This window comes from Sciurus vulgaris (genome assembly GCF_902686455.1).
Source record: "Sciurus vulgaris genome assembly, chromosome: 11".
NCBI lineage: Eukaryota > Metazoa > Chordata > Mammalia > Rodentia > Sciuridae > Sciurus > Sciurus vulgaris.
The window spans coordinates 62,603,926-62,622,802 of NC_136472.1; the positions used below are offsets into that span (position 1 = coordinate 62,603,926).

An 18,877-nucleotide genomic window follows, 5' to 3' on the forward strand; every position below is an offset into this window, starting at 1 on the left:
CCAGGAATGGTAGTTTGTGCCTTTAATCCCAGCTTCTTGGGAGGCTAAGGCAGCAGGATCACAAGTTCAAGGCGATTTAGCTGACCATATCAAAATAAAATGACCTGGAGGTGTAATTCAGTGGTAGAGCACTTGCCTAGCATGTGTGAGGTCCTGGGTTCAATCTGAAGTACCACAAAAAACAAACAAACAAAAAACCCTTTCCCACTTTAAAGCTTTCTTCTGTGATGCAGTCCAAATTAGAAAGTTATGAATCATATATGAATCATGTTTTATTCACTTCAATTAACCTGGTTATTTTAATGACATTATACCATATTTCTAGCAAGTCAGATGCATAATATGTAATCAACACAAAATACTATATAAACTTTTTTAAAAAATACTTTTTTAGTTGTAGGTGGACACAATACCTTCATTTTTACGTGGTGCTGAGGATCAAACCCAGGGCCTCGCGAATGCCAGGTGAGCACTCTATCACTGAGTCACAACCCCAGCCCTATGTAAATATTTTTAATGATTTAAAAAACATTTAAAGTTGATGGATGAACTGTCATGAAATCACAAAATATAGCTGGACTAAAGCCTGTCATTAAACACCCAGTAAGTTTTGTATTTCATCAAAAATATGCACTCTGCTAGAGTATTTTATGTACATTATACTCTGTTTTATAATGTAGTGATAATGGAAATAAAATAGGAGAAAACAGGCACCACAAAGATTTAGACAATTAAGGTAAGCTCAGAGTGACTTTTAATATGCCAATCAATGTTAATAAAACACTAGTCCAACAGACAAGTGCAAACATGTTTTAGATCAAAATTAACGAGAAAACAAACAAGAGATTTTTTTTTTTTTTTTTTTTTGGTAATATCCATTAGCCAGTGTTAATTAAATGGCCAATCATACAGATCAAATATATTTTGTGAAAAACTTGGAATAGTCAGAAGTCATTCTGGCACTTCAACAGCTATGTACAGTATTACCAAGATCAGTTTATATACACAAATATTGAAGAGAAACCAGGCAAAACATTTAAAAATAGACTAACCATACAATCAAGTACAAAACCTGGGATAAGGAAGGAGACATTTTAAAAAAGTGTCAGGGAAGGACATTATCAGAAAAAAAAAAAATTACAAAAACCAGTAATAATTATACTACATTTAATACAGCATTCCAAAGGGGAGGAGGTGCATTTTTTCAATGCACTAGCTTCAAAGTTCAAAGAGAAAAAAAGGCAAATAACTGCTTTTCATCAAGAGCAGCTATGTATTTCACATAATTGTTTCAAAAGAAAGCCTATTAACAACAATGATTGTTTAATGCTACAATTTTACAGCAAAGACAAAACTAAAATAGCAGCAAATTCACAAGGCAATACTTCCACAGAATTATCATTCCATGGTTCATGCAATGCCTACAAAGTGCTCCCAGTTGGATATACAAGTATAATTCACAATTAAGAAGAAAGAAAAAAAGAAAGAAAGAAAGAGATTGACACAGATACAAAGGAGAAGCTGAGTAGTACTACGACTCTTAGTATTTCCCTTTCCGAAGGGAAGTATGTTTGTAATAAAGCCCTTGAGTCCTTTCTACAGGTACTACAGGGAAAGATACCTTTTTATTACAATGCAACAGAAAACTGTAAGCAGCACACCACCACAGTGGTTAACCCTGCAAAGGCTGGTGTAACATTCAACAGTGACTGACTGACATCCTACAGAAGACAAACTGATAAAACTACACAAAAGCCTGATAAGAGTAATGGTCAAAATACAGCTTTCAACTGTAATTCACAAATAAAAGTCCTAAAAAGTACTTCAGTAAAACTACTGACACCAAATAGAGAAAGTAATTGCAAAGTAGATTCTAGCAGTGATTTCAACCTAGCTTTCTCTTGTCACAGTTTTTTTGGGGTAGATGGGAAATGAGCAGTTCAGTATATAGTAAGGCTGACAGAGCGGTTCATTTTCTTTCCAATAAGTCGAGAGGTTCTATTACTCTGGGTGGTGGACCTAGTGGCCATCCGGTCAGTGAAGAGTGCTCTTTCCTCAGCTGCAGCTTTTGCCATCTGGGCTTTCTTGAGTTCTCTAAGAATGTAGAAATAGAAAACAGAACTTTTTACCTATTAATCCTAGGAAGAGTTTCTAAGAGGCCAAACACAAATTGTACTATCAACTGGGAACTATTCACACACCATTGTTCTAAGATGGGTTTTTTTTTTTTTTTTTTTTTTTTTGGGGGTGCTGGGGATCGAACCCAGGGCCTTGTGCTTATAAGGCAAGCAATCCACCAGCTGAGCTATCTCCCCAGCCTAAGATGTATTTTTTTAACTTTGTTTTTTTTCTGTTCTGAGATGTATTTTTAAAGAAAGGAAAAATACAACATGAAACTTTAGCTTCTATTCAATTTAAATATACAAAATGATTTTATTTTGTGCTTTTAACATCAAAATACCATATATACTTTAATACAAGATGTAAATAATAAGTAGTAGTGACTTTAGGTGGTTTTTTTTTTGTGACTTTAGGTATTAAAAAATAATTTCAGGGGCTGTGATCATGGCTCACGGATAGAGCACTTGCCTAGCATGCCTGAGGCACTGGGTTCAATCCTCAGCACCCACATAAAAATAAATACAATAAAGTATTATGTCCATCTACAACTAAAAAAATAAAAAATAATTTCAATCAGACATGGTGGCACCTGCCTGGAGTTCCAATGACTTGGGAGACCTGAGGCAGGAGGATCCCAAGTTCAGGAGGATCCCAAGTTCAAAAATAGCCTCAGCAACCTTGTCTCAAAATGAAAAATAAAAAGGGCCGGGGACTTAGCTCAGTGGCAAAGTACCTCTATATTTAATCCCTAGTACTAAAAAAAATTCAAATAAAACTCTAATTTATATTGTGAGTCCATTTTGCATAACAGATGAAAAGAGAACCTTACTACCTATCTGTATAAACTGATGGTTATCAAACTAGTGACATATAAATACTTTAATACAAAACTTTTAAAGTCACTTTTTTTTTTTTCCAGTTTCAACAAAGGATTTTATTTGCTGATCCCCAAAAAAGCAAAATTTAGAAAACAGAAACCCATTGCAAGAATGATAAAAAGTCATTTTTCTTATGTTAGACTCAAAATGATAATAATAAATCAAAAGAATTGGAAATGTGGCCTGCGGTTACTAATACTTTCCAATATTTCCCTTTTTTGATAACCTTTATCTTTGCAACCATCTTTCTGAAACTGTCAAGTCATTCAGGTTAAATATATATAATCACATGTCAACCTAATTAATCAGTATTAATTTCGTCCTTTTGTAAAATAAGCACAATAGAATGTTGTAAGGAAGACAATTTTTGGTGAGTCTGGAGGAAAAACTGTAAGAGCTCACTTAGCTTCTACTATTATTTAGGGCTTGGAAACTATCGCTGCTTGCAGAACATTCTAGGCTTAACATTTTTAAAGTTGATAAATTTCAAAGTTTAGTAAGAACATAAATAGTAGTTCAAATACTAATTTAAGGCAGAAGTCTCCAAACTTCCATTTGTAACATATAAAATTATTATATTCTTTGTTGACCAAAAGTCTAAGTGATCTCTCATTAAAATTTGAGAATTAATGAACACAATAAAGTAAAAACAAAACAAAAACCTCACTCACTTCTGCAAAAGTGAATTTTTGAATTTTTCAGCATTCAATTCTATTCGTAATTGTTCAGCACTCTTTCTAGATGCGGACAACAATACTGAATGTTTTACCAGTGCCATTGCTGAAGGTCTTCTCTCTGGATCTGGATGAATCATAACCTTAGAAAAGTAAAATTAAAGACATACAATTTAATAAAGTATCAAACAGAGTCAATAAAATGATTCATATATAAAATGCTCACTTTTAGTAACTCTGTAAATTCCTGGGAAAGCACTTGTGGAATCCGAGGTAATCTACCCTGTCTGATTTCATGCCATTGTTCTCCATTTCTGGGAAGAGGTTCAGCACCAGCAGCACACACCACTGTGAGGGCAAGGGCAAAAATATCTGCTTTCGGTAGATGGGTGTAGTTCTGTAAAAGTTTTGTAAAAATGGTCAAAATAAGAACACTTCAATGATGATTTAAGTGAGAAATGAGACAAAATTAAAAAGTTAATGCCACGTTTAAGTTGAAGATCTCTTTAGAGAACTGCTAAATTTAAGGAGATTTTTAAAAATTACAATGCATATATATGTATATATATATGAAAAGAGTAATAAGATCATAATTATATTTTCTGTTGTTCTAGTTATCCTATTTTATTTCAATTCTTATTAAGAAATATTTTGTTATACTTTTTCTAAAATTATGTGGCAAACTATTTTTGAAACTTTGTGCCACTACTTAATCTTTTTCTCATTAGTACGTACATACCTATTTACATTATTCTCAATTCGTATTTGCCTATGAATCTTTTTACAGAAGAGACTCCTAGAAGTGAAAATTCTGAGTCAGAGAACATGATTTTTAAATACTGACAGATACTAATATTCTGATCTCCAAAAGAGCTGTACCATTTTAAAGTTCACAAGTGGCATATGGGAACAGCTCTTTAACTTCAATGTCATGATAAATCTTTGACTTTAATGACTTTTAAATTAAAGAGATTAAAGATTAAATTCCTACCTGACGGTTTAGACTTTCTGTTCCACTAGTTATAAAAGTTCAATATATTTGTATTTATATTCTTCTAACTGATAGGTGTTACAAAGCAACAGTATTATTAAAATACAGCATTTAAAAAAAATTTTTTTAGATGTTGATAAGACCTTTATTTTATTCATTTATTTATATGTGGTGCTGAGAATTGACCCAGTGCCTCACAAATGCTAGGCAAGTGCTCTACCACTGAGTCGCAACCTCAGCCCGGAAAGTACAGTATTATAAAAGGACAAAAATTACCTCCTGTAAAACTTCATTTGCAAGAAAACGACTATCCCCTTCTTCAACTTGTGGACTAGAGATTCTTGTTACATGCCCAAGATCACCTAGAAGTATTGAAAAAGCACAGTAAGAATTAAAACCAAGAGCTGGGGATATAGGTCAGTGATAGAACACTTGCTTAACATGTGCAAGGTTCCTGGGTTCAATCGCTGGTATGTGCATGCAGGTACATACACACACACAAAGAATTAAAACAAAAACAAATAGTGTTTGTCTTAATTTTAACATAACAATCTAGTTATTTTTTCTTACCTATTTTAAACATAACTTTGTTGGATGCCCAGTCATCTTCATCTCCTTCTTCAGAGGCAGCATTTGGGATTGCAGTTCGAGATATGAAAATATTACCTGTTAAATAGTTAATTATTTAAGCCTCACTAACAAAAGTATAACCATAGTTTATAAACAAAGTCAAATATCAAAATCATCCAAAAGGCTTTTAAAAAATCCGGCTCTCATTTTCTACCCCAAACTCAATGAGAACAAAATTTTCAGGGGATGAGGACCAGGTTATGTTTTTTGGGAAAATATTTCCTAGCTTGAAAATGATCCCTGAACACTTAGAAAACACTGCATTAGAATCTCATCAAATGCATATTAATCTCCAGGAGTTTATTAACTTAAAAACAATACAAAAGATAACAGTAATTTGTGATCCTGCCAAAGCACAAATTTTAATTTAGTGCTTCCGAGGCTGGTGTGAAAATAAGACATTTAGCTAGTGAGTTTGGCTGACCATACAGTATCTATTAACCAATATTGCTTGGTGGTTCACTATTTGCTACTGTACAGACTAGCTCTTCCTTCAAATTCAAGTAAACTCATGATTAACTTAAGTTTCAGTGGCAGATTTCATTAATAGCTTTACTGATAAAATATTGAATTTTTACATGTTATACTCACTTGACTCTGTCCAGTTTCTATTTATAGACAACTTATGATGAGATTTGTAAATCTGATTTTAAAACTTCATATCCCTTAATAATTCAAACTTTGTACAAGGGTCTATGGTACTTATGAGTTTATACAAGCTATGAGGGAGTATAGCTAATGAACCTTACTAATTCAGATTCACTACCACTACCAGGAGTCCAATATATTTTTTCCTTTTGAAAATAAAAACTTTCTTTAGAGAGGTGTTCATTTACAAATAAAAAATTACATCAGAAATAAGGTGTATAAAGTGACTTAAATTCTCTGAACTGACATATATTCCCATAGAAAAGAGAGAGAGAAAAAAAAAAAAAACAGCCTAAAATGTCTGGTTTGACTCCATCAATCTTCAGCTACAAATTAATTTATAGGAAATATAGGGGAGAACGGAACAAATTAAATGATAGAAGGAAACAACTAGTCAAATTCCAGAAGAAATGGTATCTTGTAAGATAATACTATATCATTTTTAAAAAGCAGAGGAAGACAGCCAAGTATAGTAGCAAATGCCTGTAATCCCAGCAACTCTGGAGATTGAAGTAGGAGGATCACAAGTTGGAGGCCAGCCTCAGCAACTTAGTGAGGCAGTCTCAAAATAAAAAAAAATAATTGGGGGGGGGGCGGGGAAGGTAGGGATGTAATTTGGTGGTAAAGCATCCCGGGTTCAATCCCCAGTACCAAATACATAAGTAAGTAAGTAAATAAATAGTAGTAGAATGAAATGTGAAAGACAAAAATGGATATAAACAGATTTAATGCATGGTGCTTGAGAGATACTAATTTAAACAAATGAACTGTTAAAAGACTTGGGTCAGGCTGGGGTTGTAGCTCAGTTGTAGAGTGCTTGCCTCGCATGTATGAGGCACCAGGTTCAATTCTCAGCACCACATAAAAATAAATGAATAAAGGTCTATCAACATCTTAGAAAAAAAAAAAAAAAGGCTTGAGTCAAGGGTCTGAGATTGTGGATTGGTGCTAGAGCACTTGCTAGCACATGTGAAGCACAGGGTTCAATCCTCAGCACCACATTAAAAAATAATAAAATAAAAGTTTCGTGTCCATCTACAATTGAAAAAAATATAGGGTCAATTAGGGAAAATTTTAATATGGCCTGGCTTAGAAGAGGAGTGGAGTGTTAAGTCTTTTGCTTTTGTTTCTGTAATACTGGAGACTCAACCCAGGGACGCACTCAGGCTAGGTAAGTGCTCTACCTCTAAGCTACATTCCCATCCTGAAGAATGCAGTTTTATTTTTGTTGTTGTAGATTGGACACAATACTTTTATTTTTATGTGGTGCTGAACATCGAACCTAGTGCCTCACACATGTGCGAGGCACTGAGCTACAATGCCAGCCCAGAATGTGGTTTTAAATATAGGTTTTAAGTCTCCATCAAAAATCCCACTTTGGGACTACATAGTTCCTACAAAAGACAGCAAAAAGTTTTCAACTTTTAATGAGTAGTATTTAAATTTGGGGGATAACAAGGAAAGAGATGAATAGGATAACAAAGACCTTTTAAAACTAATAATGAAAAAAGCATGTGGTTACATATTATTATAATGAAGTGATTTATTATCTATATCCCCAAAGAATGCAAATCAGAGGATCTATATAATACTTACTAGGTTTTATATCCATGTGAACCAAAGACATTGAATGAATATATCTTAAGCCCCGGCCAACTTGCAAAAGGAGATCCTTCAACTCTACTTCTGTAAAGTAACTCATGATTCTGTAGTTTTCACTTATAGCATCCGCTAAACTTCCACCTAACAAAAAGAGCAAAATCAATATTTTCTTCTTTTACAGTCTTATTTTTCTTTCATCCCTTTTTACGCTCAACAAAGAATATATTTTCTAGGACCTCGCCCTTCAACCTGCTTGCAAAATCAAACTTTTATTTATTCTTTTAATAGGTAAATACATTCAAGTGGATAGAGAGTATGATTTAAACCTTCTTGCCTATATACCCCAGTAACCCAAATGGTTCCCAGAATAAACCAATGTTATCAGTTTATGTATTCATCCACTTTTAACATAATGATATCACACGTTCATTATCTTGAAGACAATCCCATGTCAACATACAAAGACTGCCCTTTTCTTTCTTGTGTCTCCACAGAATTCCATTGAAGGGTAATACATTAACCAATCCCCTAATTGATGGACATTTAAAAATAATTTACAAGTCTTTGTTTATTATATACTGCAATCTAATGTATAACGTTATTCATAGGTTGCTTCACACATGTTTAGCATGTCCTGGCACCAACACTGCTGGATCAAAAAATGTAAGTATTTATAATTTGTAATATATGGCTAACACACACAGATGCATTATCTCTCCAAGAAGACCATACCGAATTTATATGTCCAATATCAATGTTTGAGTAACTCTTTCCCTACACCCTAACAGGTCTATAAATTTTATAGGTAAACACCAGTATCTTAGTATAGTTTTAATTTATACCTCTCTTACTCTGAATGAGAACATAAACCTGCTTTTATAAAACTGGTCAAACCAATCAGTACATTTGTTAATACTTTTTAAAACTTTTTAAATTTATACTTTGTCTCAAAGTCAATGAAGAGCTGTTAAAACAAGCCTGGGCTAGGCTAGAAGTCAGTGGTAGAGCACTTGCCTAACATGCTTGTGGCTCTGGGTTTGATTCCCAGCACCACAAAACAACAAATATATTTAAAACTTAAGAATAACAGAATCAGTCAGGGTAATAATGTCAGGAAGGTCCATGGTGCCTTAGTCAGGAAAGGAAGTTCTTCAATTTAAGACTAAATACCAAAATGTCAAATGTGTTTTGTATTTTTTTGGGGGGAGGTGGGGTGCAGTAACCAGGGTTTGGACTTAACCACTGAGCCACATCTCCAGCCCTTTTAAAGTTTATTTTTAGATAGAGTCCTGCTAAGTTGTTGAGGGCCTGGTTAAATTGCTGGGGCTGGGGCTGGGGCTGGGGAGACAGCTCAGTCGGTAGAGTGCTTGCCTTGCAAACACAAGGCCCTGGGTTCAATCCCCAGCACCGCAAAAAAAAAAAAAAAAAAAAAAAAAAAAAAAAAAAATTGCTGGGGCTGTCTTTGAACTCGTGATTATCCTGTCTCAGCCTCCCTAGCTGCTGGGATTACAGATGTGTGCCACTGTACCCAGTACGTATTTTTAAATTAAAAATTGGGGTTGGGGATGTACCACATCAACAAGGTGAAAAAATAAAAGAAACTAAAAGGAGATGGCATCAAGCAAATATGTTAAGAGAGAAAACAATATGGTTAAGTTGTTCCAAGTTAAATTCAGCAACTGAAAAATTAGGGTTAAAAAAATAGTCCACAAGATCATAAGAGCTACATAAATTTTGATGATATGAATAGAAACATTTCTAGAACTTTGTAAAACAAACTAGCAGCAATGCTATATAATGAACAAAGTTCTTTCAAGGGTAAAGAATTAAAAACTTAATGAGTCATGATTGGAAAATGAATTTGTTCACTGTTTTTAAATATGGAGAAGCTGAATCTATACCACTTATTTAGTAACAAGCTATGAGATTGCTGATATTGCTTATTTAAGGAAAAAATGAAAATCAACAAAAATAAATCTTTGCTCTCTCAAGGGTTAGCTAAACTCCAAATTCTCTAATAATCACAGGAGATATATAGGAATAGAAATAATGCATTATATATGAAAATGTGGGTGTGTAATAATAGAATCCCAGAAAGATCTGCATTCAGATCAGGATTTTGGTAAAAATTTAGTAAAAAAAAGAAGGAAACCAGTTGGCCCTTGAAGTAAGTTCATGAAAGTGAAAGCTATATAAGGAGGCCAAAACTGATCCTATACATGCTTGCTTTGTTTCAATTCAGAAGAGGGAGAGAGACCAGCATAACTTGGATAGATGGTGGGAGTAAAGCAGAATTTCAGAATGCCTTGAAGAAATGAATAAATTCACATTAATAGAAAGTCATTGTCCTGACAAGCATCACTGGGTTCAATCCCCAGTACTAAAAATAAAAAAATTATGAAATCTTTGCTCAGAAAGAACTAAGGCATAATGTGACTCTTTTATTAAATATGTGCTTAATGTTGTCTTCAATATTCAAGATGCTGCCTTTGGGAAATTGGTAACATAGAAAAAAACAACCCAAGACGAAGCACAACTACTGATCTAAAGCCACATAAAAGAAATGAAATATAAATTCAGTATTAGGGAAAATGAACCAATGAATTAGAAGGTAAACTTGTAAAGTTTCTTAGTTAAAAGGTTTAAAATAAAACTAAAAGATAATATACATAAAAACTGGAAACTTCTGTCTATAACCAAACTTTATAAATTGAATTTTTAAAAAACTATGAAATATTTGCCAAAAATATAGCATTAATTTTAAGAAACCATACCAAACAATTAGAAAATGTTGATTCTGATAAAAGATGAGGGGACAATGAAGAGAAAAAACATGAAAAATAATAATTTCCCTCAGTAGCAAAGATACATAAATTAAATTAAAACATATTTTTACTATCAAATTAGGAAAAACATAAAAGCCTATAATACCATTAGCAAAAAAAAAAAAGTCATTGTCCTTTTATAAGTAACCAACAACAGTACTAGAAACAAAATAAAATGGAAAAAGAAGAATGGATGCAGTGAGAATGTGCAGGAATAAAATCTCTTTGCTAAGATTTAAATGTGTCCCCATAATTTCATGTGTTGGACACCTAATCCCCAATGCGAAAGCACTGGGAGCTGGGGTCTAATACAGAGTGACTACATCATGGGGATTCTATCATCAAAAAAGGATTAATGCTTTTATCAAGAGAATTTAAAAAAAGGGGGGGGGGGGGGACTTCAGCCTTTGACAAATGCTGTTGACAAGCTCTTGGATTTCCCAGCCTCTAGAACCAAAAACCAGATAAATTTCTTTTCATTATAAAATTACTCAAACAGCTGATTGTGGTGGCACACATCTGTAATCCTACCTACTAAGGGAGGCTAAAGTAGAAGAATCACAAGTTTAAGGTCAGCTTGCCTCCAAATAAATAAAAAGGGCTGGGAATTAGCTCAGTGGTAGTGCCTAATATGTGTTAGGCCTTGGGTTCAACCTCCAATACTGCAAAATACATAAATAATATATAACCCAATCTCATTTGTTCTTTTGTAGCAGCAAAAATTACATTAATGGAGTAGTTGTCAAGACAGTCTTGACAACTATGTGTTCTATGTGCTATGCTAGGTTCTAGGGATTTCAGAATATACTTGGTAAAACCACTATTCTTTCAAATAGCTCAGGGTAATTTGAATAACACATGAATAGTAAGCAAAGTTCTACCTTTGAGGTCCCTACAAGGTGCTTCAGAAGGAAGGTTTTCAACCTACTTGCACTTGAAATGCAGAGAAAGCCTCTAATCTTTTGAGTTTACTAGAGAGTCTGGGGAGTGCCAGCCTTGTACATTACCACCAAAGAGAGACACAAAGAGTCAGGGAGAAAAACTTGACATAATGATAAATATTTCCTCCTCAGTGCTCATTTTCTCAAGTTTATGAGAAAACCATTATTACTCACCATTACAATATTCATTTTGTATAAGCATATGATCATCTTCTGCCCAGGCAGAGAAATATCGAACCACATGAGAATGTTGTCCGAGCACTGCATGAGCATATACTTCTCTCAAAGCGTTCTGCCTAGGAAATATTTTAGATAAACAGAATGGTAAATGATTTTACTCAAGACTAACCCTGAATTAATTTCTCTGAAACTTCATAGACTTTACTTTTGTAATTATCACTATGCTGAAATGCAACATGCTTAAGATAGGGTGGGTTAAGACTCATGAGATTTCCCAAAGGCTTCCATTAAAGACGACTTTCAGAAAGCAGAAAGTTTGCTGGTCTTAGGGACTCAGCAAAGATTACATGCCATTTTACTGTGAATTCATGGATGTTGACTAGAAATAAGAAACTTAAGTTAGGCTCTAAAATAAAAAAAAACAATGGCACAAAATTAAAAGGGCCTGATTGAATCATTATAACTTCTCAAGAATTAAATAAGTCAAATTCAATGTTTGATCACCTAAAACCCTAACATTTGTAATGCCATAGAAGATGCGGGGGGGGGGGGGGGGGGGGGGGGGGGGAGACAAAAATATTTGATACATACTCATCAACAGAGCCGGCCAATGGTTTTTTTGATCGCTTAATGGCATAAATGCATCCATCTAGCCTCTTCACACACTTAAACACAGAACCAAACTCTCCAGAGCCAATTTTTTCCAGCTCATGAAATTCTGTCGTATACCGTGACTTCATATTGCTTTCAGTAATTGTAATTCTCTGTAACAAAAAGGTTATCCATATGCATAATACAAAGAAATGAAAATGCTACAATGATAAAGACTATATATGAAATTTTAAAAATTATTCTAGTTTATGCTTCCCACACCACCCCATCTAGTTTATGCTTTAATGTTTACTTAACATGTATATATCTTAATTTGTTAGGAACAGAAAAACAAATTTCGGGAATATTTACTTTAGCAGGTCTTGTTTCATCTTCAAGCTCATAATCACTGGCTTCCATATCTTCACAGGAACTGAAAAAATAGCATATTGTGTTTCATCAACACATCTAATAGATATATCAACTTGAGATTCAAAGTTGTCTTTGGTCCGCATACAGTGAAGTGGAATTTTAAAACAAGAAAGAAAACATCTAATTTCATAATCACAAGATTCAGTCTAGCTAATGAAACAAAGTCCCCACTGATATGCACTCAGTAACTAGATGTCAACATCACCACACATATCAAAATTAAAGTCTTTTTAAAGCTGGCAATAGTGGTGCAAACTGGTAATTCTAGCAGTTAAGGAGGCTGAGGCAGGAGGATAGCAACGTTGAGGCCAGACTGGGCAACTTAATGAGACCCTGTTTCAAAATAAAAAAGGACTGGGGATGTAGCTCAGTGGTTAAGTGTTTAATCCTCAATAAAAAAAAAAAAAAAAAAAAAAAAGGCCTTTTTAATAAACAACTATCTGCCTGCCTCATTTGACAGCAATTTTCCTACAAGATATCTAAGTTTTTTCATTCCTTCCTTTTTCACACCACTCCTTTCCTAAGTGCTTATATGAAACCATTTCAGAGCACAACCAACTACCCATGCCATTCAACAGAAGCTAAACTTAAGTACATCAAACCAATTTTGTATACACGGGAGAGCCAAACTATTGAATAAATGACTCACTCATTCCAATACGCTCTCTTTCTTCTACGACACTGTCCTGAGGAATGAAGCAAAACTGAATCCGGAGTAAAAGGATTAATATTCACTTGAGGAGTCTGTCGTGTGTCAAATTCTCTCTTTCCTGATTTTTGTGTGTCCATGAATAGAGAACCACCCCGGAGTTTCACAGAGCTGGAATCAATTCCCCGAGCTTTGGAAAGCAAACTCTAGAGGAGGGAAAATAAAAATTTTAGGACCCAAACCCTCCAGACAGTCAATCTTACCTTCAACAGGCCTTTTAAGTGGCTGAAGGTGTAGATCAAAGCACCCACCCTACCAGGACTGGGGATGTAGTTTAGTGCAGCTTGCCTAGCATGCTGGAAGCCCTAGTTTCATCCCCAGCACCGCAGGGAAAGCAACACACAAGCTTTTTTTTTTTTTTTTTTTTTTTTTTAATATATACTTTATTTGTCAATGGGCCTTTGTATGCAACGCTGAGAATCGAACCCAGTGCCTCACACATGCTAGGCAAATGCTCTACCACTGAGCTACAACCCCGGCACAACACAAAAGCTTTTATTTCAAAAACAGCCAAGCACAGGGCTGAGGCATGAGAATTCCAAGTTCTAAGCCAGCCTCAGCAACTTACGAGAGGCCCTGAACAACTTAGCGAGAACTTGTCTGGCTGGGGATGTAGCTCAGTTAAACTGAAAAACAAAACAAAAACACAGTGGCTAATTTAAGAGTCTGAGATTAGATATTATCTACCTTTTAGAGAAAGGCAGCAAAATAAATTTGGTCTCTAATCCTAAAAGGAATATTTGTGCTAACTAAAACTAAATTAATTTCAGTGACCAAAAGTTAACAAACTCTGTTATCTAAAAATATAAAGCAGTCAGTCCCATAAAAGCTCCCCTCCCCCATCTAAATAGGGCTTTGAAAGCCACCTCCGCCGGACTCCTCCCCTCACTTGCAGAAGGATCTTGCCCTGGGCACATCCGCTAATAAACGAAGTCCCCAAAGCACACCTATTCCTGGGGTTTTTCACGAACGGACGCTGAAATCAACATGGACTCACTTGAAATGTCTCGCACACAAATGTGCTGCTTGTCTTAATTTCAGGAAGTGTCTGTTCTTAAATCTGTGCGACTTCTGGAGTATGAGAAGCGGTAATCGACACACTGAACGGCCATTCCACAAACAGGTGCAGAGCACCTCCTTCTTGAAGATAGGTTATCATCCGCACGACGACTCTAAGCACCACCCAAAGGCCCACCTCACTCGGGCACCGCAGTCCCACGGATGAAAACAAACTCTCACCCAATACTACGTCCTGAAGGAAGCTTAAAGGCTACCTGGAGTGACTCAGTCTCCAGGACTGTGCGTGCGGGGAAGTCCTCGCCTTTCCCCATTACGCCACAGGACCCGAAAGGATAAGCGCGGGGACTTTTTTTTTTTTAACCAAACACCTTCTGCCCGAGGGGCCCAAATTACAGGCCTCGTCGCCGCTTTTAAAAGGCACCATATGGCTCGGGAGTGTCAGAGGGCCGGCCTGCACCCCTCGGGCATCTTCGCACACCGCGTTACGGGTGCCACAGTTGGGGCTGAGGCGCTCGGGCGGCCCCGCTCCCAGGGGCGTCAAATCGTCCGCCACCTGCACGGCGCCGGCCAGCCCCTTTGTAAGATGAAGAAGTTGCAGACGAGGCCTATTGTTCAGTTACATAATCTAACGGACAACTCCTGGGCAGGGCCAAAGAGAGGGGCTGCCAACTCTGGGTGGCGGCGCAGGGCAGCGAGCGGGGCGCGGCCGGGCGGTTATGTAACCGAACCCCGGCGGCGGCGGCGCGCTCGGCCGGGCGCCGCGGCCTGTTTAAAGGCCCGGCCGCCCTGCGCCCCGCCCGCCCGCTCACCTTGGGCGTGTGCGGCGTGTCGAAGAGCCTCAGCTTGCGGAAGGTCTTGTGCGGCGGGGTACCCGGGTGGTCGGGCAGCGGCGAGCAGGGGCCCTCGCCGGCCCGGCGCGCCCCGCAGCCCCGCGGAGACGCGTCCCCCGGGCCGCCGCAGCGCACAGGCGAGAAAGAGCTGCCCAGGAAGTAGGCGGCCGCCGGCGACTTGACGGGCGACGAGGAGCCGAAGCCCTCCTCCTCCCACGAGTCGCCCTCGGCCCCGCCGCCCGCCGCGTCAGCTCCCGGGCAGGCGCCTTGCAGCAGCATGTCCTCTTCCAGCTCCCCGGGGCTGCCGGGGGCCGGGCCGGGCGAGCGGCGGCGCTCGGGCCCGGGCTCCGTGGGGCTCCGCGCGGGCGGCAGCGGCGAGTCGGGCTCCTGAAAGGCCGAGTCCTCCCCGGTGCTGTGGCCACTGCCCTCCTCCTCCTCTTCCTCCTCCTCCTCCTCACAGTCGCTGCACGGCGAGAAGATCAGCTTCTGCCGCAAAGTGCAGGCGGCCCCCGCGCGGCGGGGCGGTGGCGGCTGCTGCCGGCTCAGGAAGCTCATCGCGGGCCTGGGGCCGGGGCGGAGGACCGGAGAGCCGCTGCCCGCGGAGTCCAGGACTCGGCCGGCCCAGGGGGCGGGTCCGCCACGTGCGACTGGGCGCGCCTGGCTGCGGTGGCGGCGGGCCTGCGCAGCGGCAGCTGCGGCTCCGGCTCCGAGGCGCTCGGGGCTGCGGGCGGCAGCTGCAGCGGCGGCGCGGACTGTCCGGCGGAGGCTGGGCGGCCAGGGCACCACGGCTGAGGTCTCCGCAGGTCCAGCCGCAAGTTCGGGCTCCGCGGCTTCCCGCGACCGTTAACCACGTGAGAGCCCAGCCCACCAATCCCCGCCCCGCTCCGGGTTTGAAAAAAAAGGAGGGCGCGACGTAGCCCGCGGGGGAGGAACCAGCTACGCGATTTTGGCGCGAACCCGCTAGCTCCGCCTCCCCGGCCGGCGCTCTGCCAGGCCTGGGCCGGCCGCGGGCCTATGAGCGAGCCCGAGGCGGCCTTCTGGGAGGGGCGAGGAGAGCCGGGCACGCCCTGCGGGTTGGTCTCCCGGGCCTCCCAGGGGTCTGAAACACTGCGGGCGTCTGGGGAGCGTCTTTGGCCCTGCGGGCAGATAGCAGCCAGGGCCGCCCGCAGCCTGGAGTCCCTTTGGGGCAGGCCACTGGGGCGCTGTGGGCGTGGCGGTGTGCAGTCACGTTCCGGCCTTGAGGTCTGAGCCGGGAATGGTGATCGGGCCTCCGGACCTGTGAACGAGTGTGCCTAGACGGGACACCGAGGTCAAGAGGAGGACCGACTCTCGAGTTCTCGAGGCGAAGACACTGGCTGTGGGGGCGCGTCCTCTGAGCCTCAGTTTGCCCTGGTGGTGGCTGTTGGGGGCGGGTGTGACCTCCTGAGGTGAGCTCTCCAGGCCCGTGTCCCCCTCCGCAGCCGAGCCCAGGCCTGTCCCTGGTAAACAGAAGCAGCACCCCGGCGGCCTTGGCCCAAACCAGTGTCCACCAAGCGAGCACGGTGTTTGTCAACCAGCACGTGGGCCTGTGTTGGCAAAGCCGATTGGCCTGGCAGCTATGGTGCAACTAGAGAAAAACTTCCCTCGCACCCTGTCAAACCGTCCCTTATTGCACACACAAGATTTCTTCTCCAGTTTTTGTGTTGTAAATAACCCTGTGACTAATAGCCTTTGTTGTCCGTGGTATTATTATTATCATTACTTAGGATGCATTGCCAGAGTGGGAATTACTGGGTCAAAAAGGATTTAAGGTGCCAAACTGCGGTCCAGGAAAACAATTTGTATTCTCACTAGGAGTAGATTACAGCACACTTTTGTGGATTTTGGATGTTAGTGGGTATTTAATGTTTGTTCAGGTGGGTTTGCATTTGGTTTAGTGTGGGTTTTTTCCTTTTATTTTTGGCTTTCTCTGGGAATTGAACCCAGAGGCGCTTTACCATTGAGTTACATTCCCAATTATTTTTATTTTGAGACAGGATCTCCCTAAGTTGCTGAGACTGGCCTGAAAGTTACATCCTCAATTATTTTATTTTTATTTTGAGACAAGATCTCCCTAAGTTGCTGAGACTGGCCTGGAACTTGGCGAGTCCCTTGCCTCAGCCTCCCCAGTCGCTGGGATTATGGGCATGCACCACTCCTCCCAGCCCTGGATTTGTTTTGATCCATTCACAGTATTGGATAGTAATCGTGGGTTAATGGCTGTTTGCATTTATTTGTTTTTTATCATAGCACTTAATGGGAGTTAACGCCTTGTGATATAAGATGTTTTAACACTTCAAAAGCAACATCAAGCTGAATTTTTTAAACTCCACTCTTAGTACTTGGCACATGTCCTGAGATTACAACTGATGACACAGTAAAGGATCAACAGCTGTCTTTTCCAAACATTTGCTAGCTGATGTATAAATATGCTTTTTTGTATGCTAACCCAGACTTAATTTTAAACTCTGAAAGACCAAAACTCTCTATCTGTACACTTCCTGGAGAGGCCAGAGTGGCCAAAGCCAAGGATTGTTTTCTAGCACCCTCTATAACCTTCCCTTCTGCCCCTTCTGGAAACAAAATTCTTTGATGTGGATAGTTGACATTTTCTCTGAAATGTAAATAAAAATAAGTTTAGAAAACTGTTTTTTATTGATCTAAAGCATGAATGTGTGTAAAAATGTGCTTTGTAGGTAAGTGGGAACTTTAAAGTCCCTTAGGCCTATTCCCACTAGACTGTTGCTCCTGAGCCCCTCCTATATAAGAATTCTGTATCCCTTGTTGCTAAGTGCTCATATCCTCTTCCTTGCCCCACTTTGGTCTTTCACAATTCCCTGTTTTATTTCCTTAACAGACTTATGTCTATCTCAAAGTAGGCTGTTTGTCACTCTCCTGGAAAAATAAGGTCCCTGAGGGTCAGGACCCACCCTATCTTGTTTATTGCAGTGTTCTGATGTAGCTTAGGTGCTCACTATTTTATGACTGATAAAAGAGCCCTTAGTTAAACTGTTAATTGCTTTGCTTCCTAAATTGTCAAGTTTGCAGATAAATTTGCCTATTTTTTTTTTCACGCAAGAGATTTTATTAAGTGGACAGGCAGAGTGCCTGCAGGGTGAGAGAGAGAGAGAGGAGGAAGAGTGAGGAGGAGAGATTTAAAAAAAAATTTTTTTTAGTTGTCGTTGGACCTTTACTTTATTTATTTATATGTGGTGCTTAGACTCAAACCCAGCGCCTCACACATGATAGGCAAGCACTCTGCCACTGGGCCACAACCACAGCCCCTATTTTAAGATTTGAATAGAGGATTACTACTCCATTCAATGAAAGTTTATAAAGATTAGCAGGCATCACACTTTATCATTTTCCCCCCCATGGTCTCCCCCACCCCCAAATAATAAAGATTTAAATGATCACAGAAGTTTCTTACTTATCTCTTCAATGTTCAGCCTGGTTCCCCTTCCTGGAGGTGAACACTCTTAACAGTGTTTGCTTTGAATTATTTTTGTCAACTCTTACATTGCCACCTGTCTGCTTCCCTAAACTGGAAGTCCTCAAACTGGGGCAACATAGGAAGGGACGTTCTTAGTACACAGTCCCAGAACTTTGAATTCTTGGCATCCTCACACAGAATGGATGAGGTAAGTTCCCAACAAATATGTAGAATAATTGGGGAAAAGCCAGTATTTTAAAAAAATTTTTTATTTGTTCTTTTTAGTTATATATGACAGTAGAGTTTATTTTTTAAAATATATATATTTTTAGTTGTAAGTAGACACAATACCTT

At 39.5% G+C, this 18,877-nt stretch overlaps 1 protein-coding gene across 2 annotated transcripts; it reads right to left on the reverse strand.

The window, feature by feature from the left end:
- Positions 1-722: 722 nt before the first annotated feature.
- WEE1 (WEE1 G2 checkpoint kinase) lies at positions 723-18,462 on the reverse strand. 2 transcript variants are annotated; one of them, XM_079104289.1, is made up of 11 exons: positions 15,052-18,462; positions 13,163-13,368; positions 12,454-12,514; positions 12,082-12,254; positions 11,485-11,606; positions 7,539-7,685; positions 5,235-5,330; positions 4,941-5,026; positions 3,900-4,070; positions 3,671-3,816; positions 723-2,094 (listed from the first exon to the last, which is right to left on the reverse strand). In XM_079104289.1, the coding sequence occupies exons 1-11, from the start codon at positions 15,625-15,627 to the stop codon at positions 1,941-1,943; spliced, it is 1,938 nt and encodes a 645-aa protein (XP_078960415.1). In that variant the 5' UTR covers positions 15,628-18,462; the 3' UTR covers positions 723-1,940. The 2 variants fall into 2 exon arrangements, with proteins under 2 accessions (XP_078960415.1, XP_078960416.1); XM_079104290.1 differs by lacking the exon at positions 15,052-18,462 and adding an exon at positions 14,220-14,951.
- Positions 18,463-18,877: the final 415 nt, after the last annotated feature.

Bases quoted from the DNA above. Each gene is read 5' to 3' on its own strand.
- WEE1 (XM_079104289.1), bottom strand. From the start codon at position 15,627: ATGAGCTTCCTGAGCCGGCAGCAGCCGCCACCGCCCCGCCGCGCGGGG. The intron at 3,817-3,899 runs GTGAGCATTTTA...TACTTTTCTAAG, and splicing joins AATTTACAGAGTTACTAAAA to GTTATGATTCATCCAGATCC. The intron at 2,095-3,670 runs GTGAGTGAGGTT...CTACATTCTTAG, and splicing joins AAAAATTCACTTTTGCAGAA to AGAACTCAAGAAAGCCCAGA.